This window comes from Vicugna pacos, chromosome 3, assembly GCF_048564905.1.
Source record: "Vicugna pacos chromosome 3, VicPac4, whole genome shotgun sequence".
NCBI lineage: Eukaryota > Metazoa > Chordata > Mammalia > Artiodactyla > Camelidae > Vicugna > Vicugna pacos.
This window is the reverse complement of record NC_132989.1, coordinates 29607551-29630277: the sequence shown is the minus strand read 5'-3', so window position 1 is coordinate 29630277 and position 22727 is coordinate 29607551. Positions and strand designations below refer to the sequence as shown.

General features: G+C 34.6%; 1 protein-coding gene across 6 annotated transcripts in view; it reads right to left on the bottom strand.

Moving 5' to 3' along the window:
* The window catches only part of RAPGEF6 (Rap guanine nucleotide exchange factor 6), a 202344-nt gene that overhangs the window by 54574 nt on the left and 125043 nt on the right, over positions 1 to 22727 (bottom strand). For all 6 annotated transcript variants that reach the window (XR_012069590.1, XR_012069596.1, XR_012069598.1 and 3 more), the window contains 4 exons: positions 22440 to 22643; positions 19400 to 19508; positions 11443 to 11683; positions 4675 to 4832 (listed from right to left, as the gene is read on the bottom strand). Coding sequence is in view for 2 of the 6 variants with exons in the window: in XM_006212844.4 (XP_006212906.1) it covers positions 4675 to 4832; positions 11443 to 11683; positions 19400 to 19508; positions 22440 to 22643 (712 nt within the window). In the remaining 4 variants the exon portion in view is untranslated. The remainder of the gene's footprint in view (positions 1 to 4674; positions 4833 to 11442; positions 11684 to 19399; positions 19509 to 22439; positions 22644 to 22727) is intronic.

Here is a 22727-nt window from a genome sequence, read left to right as displayed (position 1 = left end):
CATGCAAAGAACAAACTGTTATATAGCCATATAAGAGGGATTCGGGTATCATAAATGGATACCTCTAGAACAGATCTGCAAATGGAATTATCCAAAAGGTACTCCGTAACTCAAATCCTGGTTATTTGCCAATGTAATAAATGTCAACTGGGAACACCATTTGTGAGATATTAGAGGGAAAAATTTCTCTGCACTGGTATTGCTGTCAGTGTAAATCTCTTTTTCCATTTTAGAGTGGTAAAGATGAGGTTAGAATAAAGTTGAATTAAGAAGAAAAATGATATAATCATTTCAAATTTTACGCATAAAGCTAGAATGAACATAAAAATATAACCCCATAAAGCAAAATAGACATTTAAAAAGAAACTTGGAGCAGTATAGCATTTATTAGTCCAGGTATCTGAGATTTCTATTCTTGAATTCATTTACCTATTATGTAAGAATTTTATTAATAGAATATGAATCCTAAGACTTTCAAACCAAAGGGAAAATTTCTAAAGTGCTAACTATAATCTTGCATAAGTAAAAATTAAAAATGAGATAACTGAAGAATTACTAACCCTGAGTTTACATTAAAAATGGAAGAACTTTTTAGATATTTAAGATGATCATTTAAAAAAAAAAGCAACATAGTGCCTCTTAATTCTGCTTTTTAAATTGTTAATCACTGAACAACTATGTATGGAGTGCATGTTATGTGTCAACAGATTCTAGGTGATGAAAATAGAATAATAAATGAGATGAACAAAGTCTCTGCTCTCAGGGATTTGTTTATATTCAAGAGGATAAGCAGTGGTTCAAAGAAAAACAGACAATAATCAAGTAAATAAGACAATGCATATAGTAAAAGGCTCACAAAGAAAAAAATAGGCTAGTGGTATAATGGCATGGAACAAGGATTGGCAATCTTGTTCTATAAAGGGCCAGATAGCAAATATTTTAAGTTCTGCAGGCCAAGAGTCAAAACAAATGATATTTTGTAGGAACTTTTATAACAAGAAAGAAAACAAATTTGCACAAATTCTTTTGACAAAATTCGAAATATAATGCAAACCTAAAACTTGCAAAGATACGTAAACACAGAGGCTTAGGCAACACTGCAAGTGTCCACTGAAAAGGTACTGGTTAAATATGTTACCAGATGTCAAAAAACTCTGGCAGAACAATATGTCCTGATACAGAAAAGCACTTAAGGTGTACTGCTAGGTGAAATGGGCTAAGTGGAAAGAAAGAATAGCATACCATTTGGGGTAAAAGAAATGGTACACACGTTTTACATGTACTGAAATTTTTGGAAGAACATAAGAGTAAATGAACAATTGTTAATTCCGGGGAGTGGAGAGTTACATATTTTATCTTTCCTCTGCATTTTGACTTAAAAAAAACTATAATTATGCTCCTTTGCAATTAAAAATTAATTAAAATAACTCATACTTGCCATGAAGAAAGAATCTGAAGTTTACTGAATATTAAAGAAATCAAACAAAATGTTTGTGCTATTAAATGAAAAAGAGTAAGCAAAAAGTTCCATATGCAGATTATGAAAAAATTTCAGTTTCAAAATCCTTTTGGCTACACTCTGAATTCTTTTAGGCCTCATCTTAGATTAGGTCAAAAATTCCAAAACACTTTACAAGTTAAAGAACAGCAAGTATATTCTGATTCTATTAGTATAAAAACATAGAAATTCAAAGAAAATGACCAAAACAATACACACCAGTTTACAATGGCAACCTTGTAAGAGGATAGGAAAGTTCTGCTTCCAACTTCATTCAATTCTGTATCATTTGACTTATAAAAAATAATAAAACAGTACATACAAACATAAGCAACAGGATACCATACTCTTCAAGATACTTACAGTAAAAACCAACAGCTGTAGGCAGCAAAAACAAAGCAAAACCATAAAAAAGTCAGCAATCAAAAGCAAACTATTTAACAGTTCGGTAGCTCTGTCCTTACTTTCTAACAACAATTTTAAACATGGAGCAGAAACACAACTGAGATCAAGATCGACAAAAGTTAATCAAACTTGGCTGAGGTCACACATGTACTGCAGTATACATATGTGATATACATAGCTAATCTGAAATTCAGTGCTGTCATATATAATTTATGGAGCTGAATTTGGAATTGTTAATGAATATTTTATTCAACATAAATATAAACAGCACTGTAAAAGGCCTTTCATAAAGCTGCACATTTTGGGGTTTAAAAATATAATTTTTAAGTTAAATACCTATCTTATTTGCGTTCCCTTATATTGCTGATATGGACAAAGGCCGCAGACTGACTTCCTCTGAATAGACTTTAAAACGACATCATCAGCCATTTCAACATGTTTTCAGTGAGAGAATTACGAAATCAAACTGAGTAGCACATCCTCTTCAGAGATCTAAATTTCAGTGCCATGGGACTTACAGTTTCTAAGTTTTAATAATTCCAACCTCCATCTTTTGCCCTCCCATCTAAATCCCCAACGTCTCTCTCTCCTCTCCCTATGACCCATCTCTTACTACTCACAAGGCCCACTTCTACATATGCCATAAAAAAAATCATTTAATCTCTAAGTCATGCGTCCCTAAATACTTGCTTTATGAAAGTACAGGTGCATATTTAGTTTGTGCTTTGGTAGTGTTTTAATAATTGTGAATGTAGTGTAAGAAGTGCTGCTGTGGAACACGTGTACACACAGACCTAGAAATAAATTCCTATGCAACCAAATGACAAGCAATACAAGAGAGACAATGAAAATATGCTAGAGATTTCTGAAAAAGGAGGGACTGACTATGCAGCAGAGGGATTCCCAGATGAGGTACCATTTGAGCTCAGCACTGAGAAACGAGAAAAATGTCATGGGATATGCAGGGAGAAAATACCACAGGTAGCAAACAACATAGGCAAAGAAAGAGAGTTCTGAAGGTACATGCCATACACACAGAAAAGACGGATGAAGTGACAGTGGGGAGAATCAGAGAACAGGAGGCTAGAAAGGGGATTTATAATTATGTTGTAAAAACTGAACACGAATAGTTGTAAGTTATTGTCTTTAGGCTCCAAACCCACACTGCCCTGCCACAAGGGGCTGGGACTCTGCAAACCACACTTCTCTGCCAACTGTCTCCCTCTTAGGTTATGACAAAAAGGGGGCACCAGGGGTATGCTGCAAGGTTAAAGGAAGAAGACACTTGCTGCTTTATGTTTCTTCTTGTGGGTTTTTGGTTCTTAGATCACTCCAGCAACACTTCTTCACCCTGGTAGTGGCATTCCTCTCACATACCAGAAGCTGAATCCAGTTTGTAGTTTCCTAACTCTGAAATCTTAGTCCTTACTTGTTTACCTTTTCAGGTAAATAGTTTATTTTATACCTTGGTAACAATTTCTGATACTAACTTCTGATCAACTATGTGGAGTGGTTTCTATCTCATAACTGAACTCTGACTTACAGAAATCAGTAGAAACTTCTAATCCAAGTAACAACTTATCAGAATCTTTCCTCTAGAAAGAACACTGGTAGTCACAGAGAGATTAGCGTGTGTCCAAGACAGACTACTTACTGAGTTTAAGAATCTCTCTAATGAGATTCAGAAGCAACTGAAATGAAAAGGAAGAAACAATATGTAGAATGATTTTCAACTGGTTTTTTTTTTTTTTTGGTGGGGGATAATTAGGTTTATTTATTTATTTTAATGGAGGTACTAGGGACTGAACTCAGGACCTCATGCATGATAAGCACGCACTCTACAACTGAGCTATACCCTCCCCCACTGTTCAACTGTGTTTTTATGTTATGTCCTAGAGTTTTTATTTCTGTTGCTATAATAAAACATAAACTTTACTATTACATTTATACTTCCTCCTATCTAATACTGAGATTTATATAATTGAGTTTCTTCCCTTTTACACTTGCTGGCAGAACTTTAGCCTCAAAACTGAAGCTAAATCACAAGTATACCCATCTCTGCAGAAGCAATCTTTTTCCCTCCTCTCCTTGAACACAAGTATATATTTCAGTTTTTAATCGTACGTGTCTTTTATTGAAAGCCATCTCAAATCCATCCAAGTGATGGATATATAAGTAATTCTTCAAAGTGTTTATTCCTTGTAATGAAACTTTAGGTTATATTGGTAAATAACAATTTCTGCCTTTGAACATGAACAGAGGCAGGAAAATTAACTTGATGTCGCACACTTAAAACCTTGAACAGCAATGAAGGAGATGCTATACACTACTTTAATTAACAATATTGTATGTGGCAAAAACAACTTTAGCTTCAGGTGGTGGAGAGAAAAATCAATGTTTCTAGAAAACTACTGACACATTTCTGTACATCACAGAAGATAACTGAGGCCACTCAGATTAAAATAATCTGCCTTATTCCCTTCCACACCCTGGGTAACATGTTTCTTGGCTGAGAAGAAGTATCCCTGCTTTACATTCCACTGCTTGGATTACAGTTGCGAAAAGATACGTACTTCTTCTTTCTTATTGGAGGAAGTAGCACATTAGTTTAGATAAAAATACATAAGCTTCTCTTTAGCTTTTTGCATTTAGTCAAAATCTAGAGATGAAAACAGAGAGCTGAAAGCAACACTAGTATTTGTAGCACAAGCCTCAACCACCAGTTTATCTATTTGGTACCAATATGGCTATATAAAATAAAGAAAAATTACCTGACGGATTAGAAAAATCCAACATGCTGGTGGTAGGCTGCAGGAGATCAGGGCTGCTGGATGACAGTGTTCCAGGGATAGGCATTATAGCCAGACTGTGCCTACAGTGTCTTGTTCCCACAATGCTGTCGTCCTGTGAGTGGCTCAGGCCTCCATCGCTTCAAAAGAATGCCATATATCACTTTAAAGTATTTTAGGGTCCTAAAAGTAAACATTTCTGTTCTCTTTGCACTAAGGCATAAAGACAAACAATTCAAAGTGGTGATTTTAAAATAGTACAGCAATTTAAAAAATAGGACAACTATAATAACGAAAATGGCAAAAAATAAAGTTTTCAACAATTAGACTCAAGATTTTCCTTATATACCTAAGGTTATGTTATTCTATCACAGCTGACCCTTGAACAATGCACGTTTGAATTGTGCAGGTCCACTAGTGTGTAGATATTTCTCAATAGTAAATACTATAGCACTACACAGTCTTGCTTGGATGAATCTGCTGATGTGGAAGAACCGCTGATGTGGAAGAACCACAGACATGGGGGGCTGACTATAAATTTTACAAGGATTAACCCCTGCATTGTTCAAGGGCACACTGTATATCAGAGAGAAGTAATTATATTTCATCTTTAGTTTCTGCTGGTTTTGGTAGAGAAAATGAACCTGAGTGGGAGTCCTTGAGATCTCTCAGTTTCATTGGACACTAACGTATATATATATCCAACAATGCAAAGCCACACTACAGCAAGATTCTTTGTCTTAACAGAAAAGTTTGGCAACCTTCCAGGCAAAGGATGTAGCTGGGTCTGAATTCAAGCCAAAAATACGGCAGGTTGTAGAAAACAATGGGGCCAGGTTTAAGTGACAAAATAAGAGAGGTCTTTAAACATACGAATAACCTGGGAAGTACTCAAACCAGCAAGTACAAAGAAAAGACAACAGGAAGATGACACAGAGAATAGCAACAAACAATGGCAACATGCAACAAATAAAAAGGAGAAGGAAAAAAAGGATGAGAAATGAAAACAGAAAAAAAATTTTACAGTTTCTAGTTTATTCTAACGGCACATTATTTCTTATGTGACCTCTCAAGTCTAATTATTTGGCTGTTCCCTAGATGAGAACATCAAAAACAGAGCAGAAAGCAACTCTTCTAAAGCTAATTCACTCTAAAGGTTTCAAAGACAATTAACACTTTAATGACCATGTTTAAGCAAATACAATTCTCTTCCTTCAAAATATTTAAGAGGTCTTAAATAGGCAGTTCTAAATATCTCTAACAGAAAAAAAAAAAAAGAACAAAGAAACAACTCTGTCACTGAAGGTTTAGATAGCACTCAAAGTCCCGTAAATCAGAGGATAAGCAAACTAGTCTTACACAAACACAGGGCAGCAGTGAAGACAAGATTTCCATCAGTAACCACCACCAAAATACCACTTATTTCTAAGAGTTGTGATTATGCTAACCAAAACTTTAGGTTAATACTAATTCCTAATTCCCATTTACATTTTTTCAGTGCATCATTCTACCCAGTATTTGCTACACACACAAATAGGCATCACAGTATACCTGCCTATCTATTATCATGGGATGGATTAAGATCTGTCTTAAAAATGAGTGATATGGGAAACTTTCAGAAAACGTTAGGAGTTAAAAATAAGACTTAGGTAGATTAGGAAACTACGCAAGATGGAGTGTAGAGGACTGCTAAATAAACAGCTAAAGAAATGTTAGTAGCCAGACAAGGAAGAGAACCAGGACAAGACAGAGAGAGAAGGCAGGGAGAAGCATGAAGACACGGAAGAAAGCAAAAATAAATGTTTTAAGAGCAAGCTAAGTCAGACAGACCTGAGTTATTAGCTGTGTGACCTCAGGGAAATTTCTGTTTCTGGATCTTGGTTACCTCATCCAAATTTCTGAATAATACTATCTATCCCCCCAGGACTACTGTAAGGATTAAAACAGGTCATGTAGGTGAACATTTTGGCACAGAGGAAAACGTAATTGCTATTTTTAAGAAGATAGTGAAGCACTTTTATCAAAATTAAAATAAAACAATATATATCTAGAATGGATTTTATGGAACGCATATGGAAAACAGAGTGGGGCAAGGTGGGTACAATAGGTAAAGGCCCTACAGAAACGAAATGTTTTCCTGGGGAGAGAATTTAATCTAATCTTACAGAGAAGGCAAAGAGAGTATTTTATTTGATATGTAATTTTTATTTATGCTAAGTTGGCTCCTTATAATTAGGTGTGTATTCCTAAACGATCAGAAGTAAATGTTTTACAGTTACGTAAGAGAAAAAAAGGAGGGGGGCTTCTACAGATATTTTATTTATAGCTTTGTAAGTATTTTGGCAAAAATACATACTATGTAAAAAATGAAGATTTAAAAAAATACAAGTCTTTCTTTGATTTTTCAAACACTTGCCAATCTTTGGACACAGTCAGATAACCAAATCCAAGGAAGCACATTATTAAAACAATTAGCTGGTCCTACTAATTATCAAACTAGATGCAACTTTAACAGTGTTAAAAAGTTACATTTTCCTATTAAAGGAAAGTGGCCGTATCAGCTGCAATAAACTGGAACTTGCTATAGACACTAAGAAATGCATGAAATACTAAAAGTCTTTATCTCACATTATTTAATATTACTTCTGCTTTTTAATAAGCAATAGATATGACACTGTACAGTTATAATGTAAAGCTGGTTACAAACTCATGGCAATCAAGGTGAGAGCATATATAAATGAAAAATACACTAATGCTATGTACAACCCATGCTATGACATGAATGAAATACTATCTAACTGGCAAAATATTCATGCTTGTTTAGAAGCTGAATTGATAGAGCCTATTTAAGTAATTGTCATTTCTTACCAAAACAGTCTCCTGAGAACGTGATGCAGTAATAGAAACAAGATAGTTTTGAAAACTTCCTCAGTAATTCCCAACACTGAATTTACTTAGAATAAAAATATATTTTAGTTTTGTAACATGAAACTAAAAAGGCTGCATAAATATCATTACACAAATAAAAATAATCCCAATATTAAATGCAAAGAAAGTATGTTGACAAGAAATGGGGGAAAAATAATTTCTGATAAAGAAACAAGGCAGTCCATTTCAGGGACTGTTACAACGAATTACATAAAAATGTTACTTAGGCAATCTATGATTATTAAAGAAAGCAAAATAAAAGATGTGACTAAAAAACAGGAGATCAAATTTCCTCAATTGTGAAATATTTTCAGGTCAACAAAATCCACATTGCTATGTCTTAATTTATTTATGTTATTAAAAACCAATTAACTTTTTTTTCACGTCTAATTTTCAGAAGTATTCTTTCACTTTAAAATTGTCATGGGGGAGGATGTAGCTCAAGTGGTAGAGGACATGCTTAGCATACACAAGGTCTTGGGTTTAATCCCAAGTACCTCCTCTAAAAATAATAAGTAAACCTAATTACCCCACCCTACCCCCCCGCCCCCCAAAAAGTGAATAAAATTAAAATTATGTCATGGTTAGGAATTTTGTGAATGCCCTCTTCTTAATCTCAGCTATTTGTTCCTTCTTTATATTAATTTTCTTTGCTCCTCTGACAATGTGGACATTCTTTCTTGCAGTATCTCTATGACAATTTGTACCCTACTCTTTAAAGGAGTGCTGCAAAAAGCAGAACTAAGAGCCCCATCCAAAGAGTTCTGACATACAGGAGCTGTTCAGAAATTGTGGAATTAACCTCATAAATTTTTTTTCTCAATTGAAAAATAAATATTCAAAACAAAAAATTTAAAAAATACAAAAAGCAAGAAATCAAAAATTTACCTATAAAATCCCTTTAGAGAAAAACACAATCCATCTTTTTTCTTCTAGTCATTTTGCCATAAAGAGTACAATTTATCTAATCCTTTGTAGTTGGACATTTAGGGTTTTTCAACTTTGTTTTATTATGGGTAATATTAATAAGAACATCTATATATAAATCTTCATTTAATTATTATCAAAAATGGAATTACTGAATCAAAGCTATGAACATTTTTAAAGCTGTTAAACATTATGTTAAACATAAACATTTCTAAAAAAAAAGCCAAAATGTTCTATAGAAATGTTGTATCATTTTACATTCCCATAGCAATCTGAGTTTATTATCTCTCATGTTATCAGTTCTGGCCCTGACAATTCTCTTTAACAATCTGTGATGAAACAAACAATATCGCATTTTAAATTGTATATCCTTGCTTACTATTGATGCAGAATATCTAATTCATACTCTCTGCTTTTTTTTTCTACTCAACTTCTAGTGACTAGGGTGTGTGGGTGTGTAGCAAAAAGGGTTGTCCAAGTTCATTTGCAATCATTAAGTGTCAAGAAATATGACATATGTTCTCAAAAATGCAAAGTAGCCAGCCTAAAAGGTAAAATGACAAACCAGTTTTCTCTGCAAAACAGCCTCCAGAAGAAAACCTTTATGAATTCTACTAAAATAATCTATTTGGGGGATATTTATATGGTTGAAATTATTAGCATTTTACTTCACTGAAACATGTTTAGAGGGAAAGCTATTTTAATATTAACTCCTGAAGGGCAGCATTTTACTAATTTTTCTATTTGTAGCCAACAGTCTCCTGTTGGCACAAAGGAGAGACTCAATAAATGCTTGTTGACTAATAAGTAAAAATAAAATCCTTCTGAGTTTAAGCAAAACAATTTTTACTAGATCTTTCATTTTGAGGGGTCCTAATATAAAGAAAGAATGCTTGAAAATAAATGATTGCTCCTGGCCACCTCAATTTCCATGCCTCCTGTGGTAAGCAGGTAGAATCCAGATGGAATAACCAATTCCCATTTCCTGGAGGAGACACTGGAGATGAGAAACTGATTTAGATGCCTGAAACTTGAATACAATTGGGTAAAATGTGACACTAATAAGCTTAAATCAGTGGCAATCATAGTGTTCACTGGCTTTTGATGACACATGTCACAACTGTGCCACGGTTCAAAATTAGAATCTGTTAAAGAAGACATATGTATTCCAGACCAAACCCACCAGGGTTTCTGGAAATGGAACTCAAGGCAGTCCCTCCTGAGAAGCTCCCCTTGTGAACTCTTTTCTGCCTTCCGGTCCTCCATTCCTTTCCCTTTTCCTCAGTGCCTTCATGCAGACTTCTGGTTATCCAAAACTGTTTCCAATCTCTTCAGTGTAGAATGCCCCTCTTATGTTCTCCTTATTCAATTCTCATTTGTGAGAAGAAGTCTATTCTTACAATGTTTGCTGTGCTGCTGTCATACTAGAATATGCTCAATATTAAAAGAATTTTACTATTTTAAAATTATGACTTTTTTATAGTGAGTAATAAACTGTCTAGAAATGAGTGACATTAAGAACACAGCTCAGCATGTTTCAATCCTCTGTGAGCTCCAAATTAAATGAGTAACAAATGCGCTTCCCTAAATTGGAAATAAAAACTCATGAAGAGCATTTTCTGATCAGGAAATCCTTGAGATCTTTAAGTAAAAGATGAGAGCTGACATCTACCTAGTTCCAAGTTGCTTCTCATTAGTCTCCCTGCTGTCACTGCTACATTGTGTTCACCCTTCAACCCCAAATCTCTAACACAACAAAAAGAGAGATCTTCCTAAAAGAAAAAATCTTATCACATCATATGCCTTCTCTGGCTCCCTATTATGACCAAATCTTCAGCATAAAATTCAAAGCCCTTCATAACCTAGCACTTATTTATCTTGCTTCATCTTTAGGTACGTACACAGAAACAGTCTACTCAAACCTACCAAGCTTGCTCCTGCCTCTGTACATATCAAAACCTTTATCACCCTGTAATATACCACTTGCCTATTTTCCCTTCTAGATGATCAACTCTTGTAGGGTGAGAAACTTGTACTACTTTCAATATTTCTATTTCTGGACATTCTAATTTATAATAAATGTGTGAAGAATAAAGGGTTTATGAAATGAATTCCTTCAAGGCAGGGACTACAATTTCCTGCTCTGTAATTAATTACCACCTGGCACAGTGCCAGGAATTATCAGGAGCCAAAATAAGTATTAAGTTGAATATGCTTTCTTTCTTTCACTGATTCATTGTCTTAACTTATTCAACAGGTATTGCCTACTATGTTCTAAGTATTGTATTTGATTAGAACTTTTGTGATTACTTTAGGAAGTAGATAATATGAAATATACAGAGATATAATATACATTAGAGTAATTTCCAATCATGGTACTGGACTTATCAGTGTCTTACAGACCTTAATTTAAAATCCTGAAGTTTTACTCACTTTTGGTAACATCTCATTATGGAAAGAGAAAAAGATATGATTAAAAAGGTCAGCTTTAGAATTCAGGAGGGAATAAATAGCACAACAAGAGAAAGATGATTTAAAAGACAAAAAGTAGTATTACTGAATGTGTCTCAAGATTTAAGGTGTCCAAATTTGTAGATCAAGAGACTGAAAATGGACCAAAATTATACAAAAACGATTTCCTAAAATGAGCAGTCTTCTAAGATTCAAAACAAGGCTAACGGAAGAATACATTATCTAACAATAGTAATTTCATGGAAGTGATACAGAGATATTCAGAATTTGTTCTTACTTATTTACGGATTGCTTATAGATTTTGATGCACTGATTGTAAAAAAAAACAAAACTGACTCAAACCTCCCTTCCCCCTCCCCCCCATAAAAAAAGCTTCACAGTCAACAGGAAAATGCCTACATAACAGAGACTGTCATTACCTACCTAAATAGTTTTGGAGGCAAGATACTAAATCTTGTTTTATCCAAAATTTTTCTGATTTTATTTCTTCCACCAGAAACAGTATTTGCTTTTACTTTCTTATTTCCTTTCTCCTGTGTTGTCTGATCAATATCTCCTGGTACATCTTGAATTGAGTGCCGATTACTTTTTTTTTCAGCAATTTTGGGAATATGAGGAATACCAGATTTCTCCTGTTCAGTCCTACTAAGTAACTCTTTGAACACTGTGAAAATAAATAAATAAACTTGTCATTTTTTTCTTCTCATTAGAAAGTTTTTGTATCAACAACAAATTTTAAGGATAACATAGTCACTTTCTATCATTTGGCCTTTCACAGCCTCATTCATTGAACATTAAGGAATTTACACCCATCCTTTATTTATCAGCTACATCCACTTTTGTTTTTATACCTGATTGTACTTCTGAGTTGTCCAATAGTGATAAAAGAAAGTCACTGGGGAAAATGGAAATGAAGTGGACAGACTGCCAGCATGTTTCAAAAGCCCAGGGGTTCCTATTTAGGTAATAAGCAATATAATTGCTAATCAACCCAGATATTACAGAAATAGATATTTAGATTCTATCATTTATATGTTAATCCTTTATCATGATACATATCATTCGAGATGAGATATAAGTATATTAAGTCAGGCCTAGTTTTGTAAAATTTAGCCATCAAAAAATGGGAAGAACTCTACTGGACCTGCTTTTACCAGAAATAAGTTGTACTAAATTCTGTAATATATGACAATTTCCTCCAAGTAACATCTGTGAGACTTAAGTCACTCAGTAAAGTGAAAGTTGCTAACAAGAATTCACTACAATAAGTAAAAAACCCAATCATCTGTAGATAATCTTCTATCAACCCTAAGTCTGGTGAGTTACACTTCATCCTTAAAGAGGGTGCAAGTGCAGTGGAGCACTTGCCTTTCTAGCCATCTCTTTGCCTTTATCCAGTTTTTACCTTGTGAGAGAGGCTATACATCTCTGGGATCAGATGAAAGAAAGACAAATCTGTGTAAAGCTATTTATCTAGAAGCTAGTGGTATATTACTTTCCAGTTAGGGAAATCTGTGTTACCCGTTTTTTAATTAAGTGATGTCATGATAAAGATTTTCTTTTTGGCTATTCTTGTTTTAAACGTGTGTTCTTAAATAAGACAGATCAACTGCCAGAGGAAAAAAACCACTAACTAAAAAGATAAATGCTAAAGTAGAACACAGCATTTCTAAAACCTCATGGTACCTGTGAGGGGTCTGAATGAAAGAAAACTGGTGACTGCATATTCTTGAATATGCAGGTCTGTTCAGCCACGTAAGATGCAGAACTCAGCTTATCAGTAGGAATAGCTATGAGCAGCATTACTCTGTACCTTTATAAAAGAAAAGCTATAAATTGTATAAATGTGCACACTGAAACCTCAACCACAGAGAACTGTGATCTTTTCTGTTGTTTTGGGAATAAATATATAGTTTCCCACAACATCAAAGGACTTAAAAGATTTAAATGGACAAAGACTTAAGAACTGATGCATAACAACGTAAGTAGCTTGGTATTTAGTTGTAAAACTGGATCATTTTGGAAATTTCAACCAGGATGATATCACATTACCAAAGTACATTGTAAGCTTATAAAAGGTACATTTTCTGTCTTGAAGATGATAGAAATCTTTAGGAGTCACGTTTCAAAGACACTCTACTTGATTAAAATACAGTAAATTCTTCTCAGTTTTTAAAAAAATTTCACTTTAAGTCATGTGGTAAAGATAAAAAATATTTACTGATCTATCAACACATCATGCACTATGCTAGATGTCTGCAGATGCTTGCTGTTGTAGAACATACAAAGATACATGGTACAGAGAGAAGTTAACGAGAGGAACGAGTTAAGACAGAAAGAAAGGGGAAATCTTCCTTAATTAAGTCACTGAATAAGAAGAAATCAGTAAAGTGACTTGATTTTAACTAGGCAAAGGGAAGAGAAGGAGGAATGATCCTAGGTAGAGGAAATCTCAATCTTGAAGTCCCTATGGTAGAAGGAAAGTTCAAGAAAATGAAGATGACTGGAGAACAAGGTAGACAAAGGAACTGATAATGCTAAGGGTAAGGTATTTGAATTTTCTATTAAGAGCAAAGGAAATCCTTAAGCAGCAGATATCTGTGGCTGCAATATATATGTAAGGTGACTCCATAGTGTATAAAGTAGTTTATATCTTCACTGGACTTGTGTACGCAATTCTAAGTAAAAATCCATAGGACTTGTGATTTGTAGATAAAGAAATGACTGTTAAATTTTAAAAAATTAGTTAAGGACAAAAACTAATGGATGGTAAGCAAGTGTAATTACAATACCATTAAACATCAGTGTCAGATATACGAATCAGAAATGAAGATGGCCAAGAATAAAAGAAATGTTTAATATAAATTTGACTATACAAAGATTAGAAATTTATAACTCTCTACATATATGCATTTGTGTATGTATATTATACATACAAACTAAAACAAACAAAAGACAAAAAACTTGGGGAAAATATATGCAACCTATAAGACAAAAAGATACTGTTCTTTAGACTTCCAAACAAAGCAATAAAAGATGAGTAACTCAATATAACAATGGACAAATGAAAAGACTTCATGAAAAAGAAATGTTAGCACATTAAAAAGGTGCTCAACCTCCCTCATTACTAAAGAATGTGTATCAAGAACTATAAAGTTGATTATACCCACTGCAGAGGCATTCTTACATGTTGGTGAATGAAGTGTATGTAGACTGGGGTAAACTTTTAGAAAGTAAAACCACAGTAACTGTCAAAGTAATTCCACCTTGAGACTGGTATGGTATGGTTCCAACATGTCTTTCTTTAGTAGTTTAATTTGCAAAACATGCATGTGTTACTTTTATTGAACAATTAAAATGCTCATAATAAATTATCTGAGTGGGGAGATTTCTTAAAATGTTAGAAAGTTGTGAAAGTCAAGAGGAAAAGACTTCCAGTGAACGCACAACACACTTATCTACTTGGGGTAGAAGGCTAAAGAGCTGAGCTCAAAATTTCTCAAGGGCAGAACTTCTTATAAAAAAGAGACAGAAAGCAACCAGACTCTGAATCAAGAGACTGGAGGTAGGGGTAGGGGTAGGAGGACAGGGCTGAAAAAGCAAAGTGAAATTTCCCACAATCTCTCAGTGCTTAGAGACAAAGTTCCATTAGACGAGGGGCCTACATCAAGCACATGACAAGTCTTGTTCTCAACTTGAAACCAATGGACACAGTCTAAATAATTCTGCAACCCAGTCTGATCTGGCTCAATTCCCCTTACCCTATGTGATTAAACAGAGGAAATGGCAAATCCTATCTGTGAGAAAATACTAATTTCACCACTAAAATTCCTTTATATACAAAGTACAGCATACAATTAAAAATTTTAGGACATACAAATTAAGAAAATATGACTGATAGCCAGAGGAAAAAATAGAATAAGAGATAATCCAAATGTTGGAGTTAAGACAAATATTTTATAATAATCATTATAAATATATTAAAGAATATAGAGGGAAAGAGATAAAATGGATGAAAAGATGAAGAAGTTCAACAGAGAACTGGAGTTTATAAGAGATCCAAGTAGATATTCTAGAACTGAAAAATACCTAAAATTCAAAGCATGTGTTTATCAGTAGCCTAGACACAGTAGAAAATATAACTGAGACACAGGTTATTAGAAAATATCCAAGCTGAAACAAAAAAGAAAAAGAAAACAGATGGAAAAGACTAAAACAGACTGTAAGAGATATACACGGGACACAGATCTCCTAACATATAAATAACTGATTCCCCATATGGAATGGAGAGAGAGACAGGCAAAGGCATTATCTGTAGTAATAGTGACTATGAAATTCCTAAAATTGATGAGTGACATCAATGTACAAATTCAAATGCTGAGCAAACCCCATACAAAATAAAAACAAAAGTCCTACTTGTATCCTATGGAAAATGTTGGTATTTTTGTTTAGCCTTCTGTGGGTTGTGGTTTCAGTGTTCAATTTTCAAAGCTTTTGTAATGCTATACAGATCTGTCTACTCTGTACCACCTAGTGGTCAGTCTGGGACCTGAGCAGAGGTCTACTTGTGCCAGCTCTCAGGTCTATGGTGTATACTAAATAGGATCAGATTCAGGCACCCACAGGATGGGAATGAGTCCAGGATTTCATAAATAACTTTATGGGGCTGTTTCCTCCATCTCAGTTACCAACCTGGTACTTTCCAGTTCCTTAGGCTCCCTTTTTGGTCCTCTAGAGGGAAACTATCCACTGTCGTGCCTTAAGGGCAAGTAGAAGGACAGAGAGAGTTGCGGGAAAAAGCAATGAAGCTTGCCTTGTCTTTTTGGAGCCACAGCTCCACTAAAGGGGAACATTCCCCTCCCTCAGAATTTTGTCAATGCCACTAGGTTGCTTGGAGGTTGGGCCTGAGAGAATAGAGGAAAAAGAGTGAAAAAACAAACAAACAAAAGCTGTGGGAATTCCCTAACTGTATCTGAGCTTTAGGAGTTCTCTTCCCACTCCTCAAGCCAGGCTTCTCCTGGATCTTTCTCAGTCTGCACCATAATACTCACATCTAGATTTCAGCTTGCCTTGAGTTCAGTCCAGGGAATAATGGAGTGAAAAAAATGGTAAACTGACTTCTGGCAGTGGTACTCTGAATTTTCCAGCTTCTCAAATAGATGGGCCATGATTTTGCCTGGGTTTTATTGTTGAGTTGAGGGGGAGATGAAGGCTGGTATGTGCTCGCTCCATCTTACCCAGAACTGATTTTTATCTTCATGGACATAAGGATATATCAAACAGTTCATTAAAGTCTATTTTTTGATATTCTGGAGCTCTGTGGTACTGTTTCTGTTGGCTCTGGCTTATACTGATTTTTAAGAGTGCCTCACAACCTTTGACTCTGTATTTGAAAAATTATTTTTACCAATGATAGGTTGCTGCTAGCATCCTCTACAAAGGATTTTTACTTTTTTTTGCCAGGCACCCAAGAACCAGCGTGAGGGCCAAAACCTGAGGTTCTTCTGAGCTGCCTAGAGTACAGGTCACAATCACTTTAGAGTCAGATATTCAAATTCCTAACCCTGAACAATTGTTGTCACGCTAAGTGTTCTGTCCTTTGGTGGGCTCTACACTATAAACCTGCGAGTTTACTCAGCAGCTCCTTCTCTCAGCTCCATTCAATGTGGATAGGAATATAGCTCTGGAAAAAAAGAAATATTCTTTGGGGGCACAGTCTCAGGACTAGGGGTAAGGGATTTGACACATCCAGAGTTGGTGCTCTTAGCAATTGCAGGATTCCCACTCTTTCACCTTTTCCTGGGAGTCTACTGCCAAAAGAGGCTCAGTCTCTCAGTTGTCTTTTCTGTACTGATAAATGTCCCACAGCAGACACAACTTCGGTTTACCTCTTTAAGGTCTGATTTCCCCTCTGTTCAATGGCAGGTAGCTTTTCACTAGTCTAGCTCTTTTAGTTGTTCTGGGTCAATACTGGAAACAGAAAGTTGACAAGTTTTTTTACACTAATTTTGTTCAGATTATAGGTAGCCCTTTAAATTAGGAGTCACATCCTTCTTTCATTCTGGGATGGCCTCAGCTATTGTTTCCTAAAAAAATCTCTTCTTTACATTTTCTTTTCGATCTCCTGGAACAGTGTTCAATTCTATTTTTTGTTGTTGTTCTATAAAGTTGATTTCCTCAACTTTATTATCTATTCCTTCTATTCAATGTTTTTGTCTTTGCTATTAAAATGTCTTTGGTATTTTATTTTCAAAATTTTCTTTCTCAAAGACTGTTGTTTCTTTTTTTCAAACATCCTGTTTTAAGGAATGAATTTTTAGATTTCTCTGAGCAGAATTTCAGAAATGGTTTTTTTCTCTTCCTCAAATTAACTATTTTCTCCAGAATCTGTAAGTTCACTTAAAGGTTCTCCATCATGTCCCCTCAGTAACCCTGGTTCTCCTATGCCCGGTGAGCTGTGACTGTCAGTTTTAATTAATACAAAACGATCAACTATCTAGTATCATCTAAACAAATCTGTTTTCCAGTAATAGCTTTCCTTTTCATAGGTGTTCTGACTCTGAACTCTACACAAGATGCCGTAACTGCGCAACTGTGCTTCACAGTAATGCCACGGTTACTAGGGCTTTATTCCAGGCACCACATCCAGACTAAAATGTTCCACTTCTACAAATGTTTTACTAATATTCCTTTGAGATACTCTTTAGTATTTTGCATGGGGAGAATGCTGGCTGATGACACCTTGCCTGGAGTAAAAAGGGAGGTCTTGAGGGTACAGGCCCATTTCTACAGCAGCGTGTGACTGCTACCCTCCGCAACGTGCAATCTAGAGCTCTGCTCGGCAGTTGTTTCTCACCATTCAAAGAGTTCTGAGGTTGCGATTTCTCTGCCTCTTGCCCTTCTGCTCAACTGTTTTTGTCTCCCAGGGTCCATGTTGTTAATTACTACATTATACTACCTCTGTATTTTGATACACAACCATATTAGATACCAGCTAGCAACCACCACTGTGCCAGGCACAAAAAGTTTATACATACTGATACTTAAATGAAGCCTATGAAATGGAGTTGGAGAAACTGAAGCTTAGAGAGATTAATTTGCTTCAGGTACCAGAGCAGAGCAAGCTCTGCTTTCATATTTTTCAAACTCAGATTCCTTTTAGTTTAACCCAAAAGTTGATGTTTCTAGATACTAGTCCAAAGTCTAAGAAGGAGGGAGGGTATAGCTCAGTGGTACAGTGTGTACTTTAACAGGCACAAGGTCCTGGGTTCAATCCCCACTACCTCCATTAAAAAAATAAACATAATTACCTGCCCCCCTCCAAAACACAAAAACAAAACCCCAAAATCTAAGAAATCAAAAAAATTGTGAAGGTTTACTTACTTATTCTATGCTAAGTTTATATAATATGAGAAAATTGCCAAGAGACAGTTGTATGCCAGATTTAGCATGACTTAATTCAGTAAAAGAGACTCAAATGAAAAGAGGAAAAATACCTAGTGTTTCACTTTTCAATATGACTAAGTGCAGTTACGGAGCGAGGAGCCAAACTGGGGAGAAACACGAACACACACACTTCCTTTTCCATAGGCATAGTTTTAAAATTCAACTATTATTTCTCAAGCTGCAACCTAAATGATGCAGAGAATTTTTTTCCTTCCTATTTCGTCAGGACTCTGAAGTTTTCAACTGTTACACTGTTTTTACTGTTGCCTTCTCAATTTCAGAGAAAATCCTATAGCATCTAATAACACCAAATCACAGTAAGTCTTCCCTAAAAGTTTAAAAAACAAATTAGTAGATTAAGTTAAAAGTACAAGGTCAGTCCTTGCTTCATTCAAATATTAAAATGATCAATACACACTTTAGGCACAGTAATCAACATTTTACATAGAAAGGTAGAGTATACTGTTATTAAAAATCAGTAAAATTCACTGATTAATTTAATGTTCTACTCAATTTATTTCCATAACACAGCTAATCTGGCATTCATATTATTATTTCAGAAAGCTAGCTAAAACAACAGATGTAGACTGATATGCACATTAATAACGGGAAAAAAGCCTGATTATGACTTCTAAGTTTCATTCAATATCTCCGAAGTACAGTGCATAATAGATACTCAGCAAACAGTTCATGAATGATTAACTGCATGTAGTTGTACAACTATTTTAAACCTTATTATGATACCAAAATAATTAAATACAAGTAAAAAATATTCTAGAATACATATCTCGACACTAAATATTCCTAAAATGCTCAAATAGGTTAGACAGAAACATGTTTTCAGCATTTAACTATGCTCCTTTTCAATGTATGACTTTCTTCTTAAAAAAAAAAAAAAAAAGCTTACATTTTTTTTTTAAACAACAAAACTCACCAAAAATGTTGGTCTTTACAGTAAGTGCAAGATGAGTATTATTCCTCAAAATTTCAAGGGCCTTCACAAATGTTATATTCTCAAAGTTTTGTCCATTTACTTCCATTATCTTGAGAAAAGTATTTTAAAAATACAAATTAAGACAGAAACAGTATTAGTTACTCCTGCAACCTTAGATTTAATGTTGAAAAAATAAAACTCAAGTAAAATGCACCCATAATGTGAACAATTGTTCCCTCTCTGAGAAACGGGACTACAGTTCAATTTTTTTCTTTATATTGTTATATTTTCCCAAGTCTCTACTAATAAACATTTTTTTAAAGTTCATTCCCTCCGGGATCATGTAGAAAAAAATTTTTTAACATAATATTTTATATATGAAAGAAAAATTTTAATCATGTCATATCAGCTCATAAAAATTATTGCATACATACAAATTTTAGTGAAGTATTCTAAATGCAAATTTGCTGCATTTAAAAGAAAGGCAAATTCATTTAAAACTTGTACTCTTAATACATCTAATACTGTTTCCTGCTACTGAGTGAATCAGGCAGTCAAAAATCAACAAGCACAGCTGTGATATGGTCTTTTTCCATTTGACATTGCTGATCCTTCATATCAGGGCTTCCCAAACTTGGCTGTACCTTAGAATCCCAAAGGAATAAGTACTAATTCCAAGGAAAAAGGACAAAGAGATAATGAGAAAAAAAAAAAGCACCGAAAACAGAGCTCAAGGATTGACACAAAGATTTCAAAAGGATTAAAAAAAAAAAAGTTAGAAACAAGGTATTAGGAAAAGAAAACAACAAAAAATCACAGAAGCAAAATTCCCAGCAATCATAAAATTCTTTAGTCTACATACTGAAATAGATTATCTACTACCATGCAAAGAAAATAAAGAGATCTATTTTTTTAATATATCCTAATGAAAATTTTGAATTCCAAGGACACAGAATAAAAAATCTATAAGCATCACTGCAGAGGTTGGTGGGGAGAATCAAAAGGATCTAGGAAAGAAAAATAAAGGTTGATTTGGACTTGGTGCAATACTAAGATGATGTGATACTTTTCTGTAACTTTGATGTTCACAGGGAAAAATAACTGCAGTCAAAGATTTTTATACTTCACCAAGCAAAAGCATCATCACACTCGAAAAGACACATAAAACTATAGCATTCATTTGCTCTTTTTGAAAAAAATACTAAAAGAGGTACGAGGTGTACTAGAAGGCAATTGTGAGATGAATCAAAATAATGGTGACATGGTATAGGTGAAGCAGAGGTGATCAGTGAAACCAGTAAGGCGGGTGTAAATGTCTAAATGATTGCTTGTGTTAAGTCTATGAAACTTAATGAAAACTTCTAAGTATTCTTAAAAGAGAAGATCCACAATGTGAAAAATGACTTATAATCTAGATCTAAAATGTCAGGTAATCAAGAGCACTGAGGGAAGAAGTAAAAACATGATACATTTCTATCCTCTCAGGAATGAAACCATTGGATTTCACTGTTGTTTTTTTTCCTGTGAAGAATGAGATTCTTGAACATGTTTACAAGAAAATACTAGAACAATTAATATAATGACTCCAAGTTCCTAGTTACTAGAGTACTACTTAATAAGTAGTCTGGAGTAATGCCCAGAAATCTTTAATTTAAAAAACTCAGAGATAATAATGTGACAATGAGTGTGTATATGTCCATGAATGACTGAAAAATTGTGCTGAACACTGGAATTTGACACAACATTGTAAAATGATTATAAATCAATAAAAAATGTTAAAAAAATAAAAAGCTCCTTCAAGGGAAGGATATCATTAAAACTTTGTATGAGTTTTCTTTATTACGTAATTTATTTTAAAATTTTAAAATATTTTATTATGACGTAAGTTCAGCTAATTATGTCAGAGTCTCCTAACCCCTTGCACGACTGGTATTTGCGCTGGATAACTCTGTTGTGTCACTGCCTTGCTGTGGGGTGTTGCAGGCTACTCAGCAGTATCCCTGGCCCCTGGCCTCTACTACTAGATGCCAGTAGTAATTCCCAAGTTATGACAATCAAAAACAACTCCAGACATTGCCAAATGCCTCTTGGGTGACAAAATCATGGTTGGTTGAGAATCGCTATTCTGAAGTATACAACTTTTCGTAATGTGAATGCCCTTATAATTTAAAAAAAAGATAGTACAGTCTGGCTAAATGCAAAATAAAGTCACGTTCTAAATGAATGAATGAAACAAAAAATTTTTAATGGAACAAAGTAAACTTCCCAAGTGATTCAGCTAGGTTTGAGAAACCACTCTTCAGTGTGCATGAGAATCATCTAGAGAGCTTTTTTCAAAATACAGATTCCCAGACCTCATCTCTGGAGAATGTGATTAATACGATCAATAAGAGGAATCATATTAAGGTGGGCCTAGGAATTGTATTTTTTAGTAACAAGGTTCTCAGCAATCACATTGTGAAATAGATTGTTCTATGGTTACCTCATGCCTGTGTGGGAAGAACAAATCCCTATCAACTTCCTCCCAGTGTCTCCTTCCTTCTCCTAGTCCTTTACCTGGCTAACTCTGTTGATGCTATTAGTTCTGTTACCATATAAACTTAATTTAGACAGAAACCATCATTTATGATGGTAATCTTTGGCCATTCTTACTTTAGAGTGCTATGGGTAGAAGTGCTCGCTCCTTCAAAACATGCAAGGGTGCTAACTCACATACTGGTATTTCTGGAATACTGTGAAGTTGCCAGCTGATACAGATTCCTAATCCTAGGAGGATGCGCCGGACAATTCAGGTTGATGGTGACCAGACTACCATGTTGTTTCTGGATATACTATATCAAATTTTCCATTAAAAGTAATGGATATATGACAAATATATTTTAAAAATAAACCATTTAAAAATACCACCTCTAAAGAGAGGCTCCAATTTTTTTTCCTTAAATTGATCATGTTTACTTGAAGAAATATCAGATGAGAAAAAAAGTAGCAGACATATTACTTATATAAAGGTTTTAATTAAAGTGGTTGGGTATTTACTTACTTGATCACCACGTTTCAGTCCCACATCAGCAGCTTTGCTACTAGGTTCTACACATTCAACAAAAATACCAAATCCCTTCTCGCTCCCTCCATTAAGGCTGAAATGCAGAGGGGACTCTCGGGAAGCCTTTTGCAGCACAACCTGTCTCCATTTAGCCTTTGCAGCACAGGCAATATTCAATAACCGGAGATGACCATTCATTTTCTAGAAAGCAGAAAAGGGTAAGATGTATATAAATGTATAGATCTATTCCTAAAAGCTTCAAAAATTCACCTAAAATTATTAGAA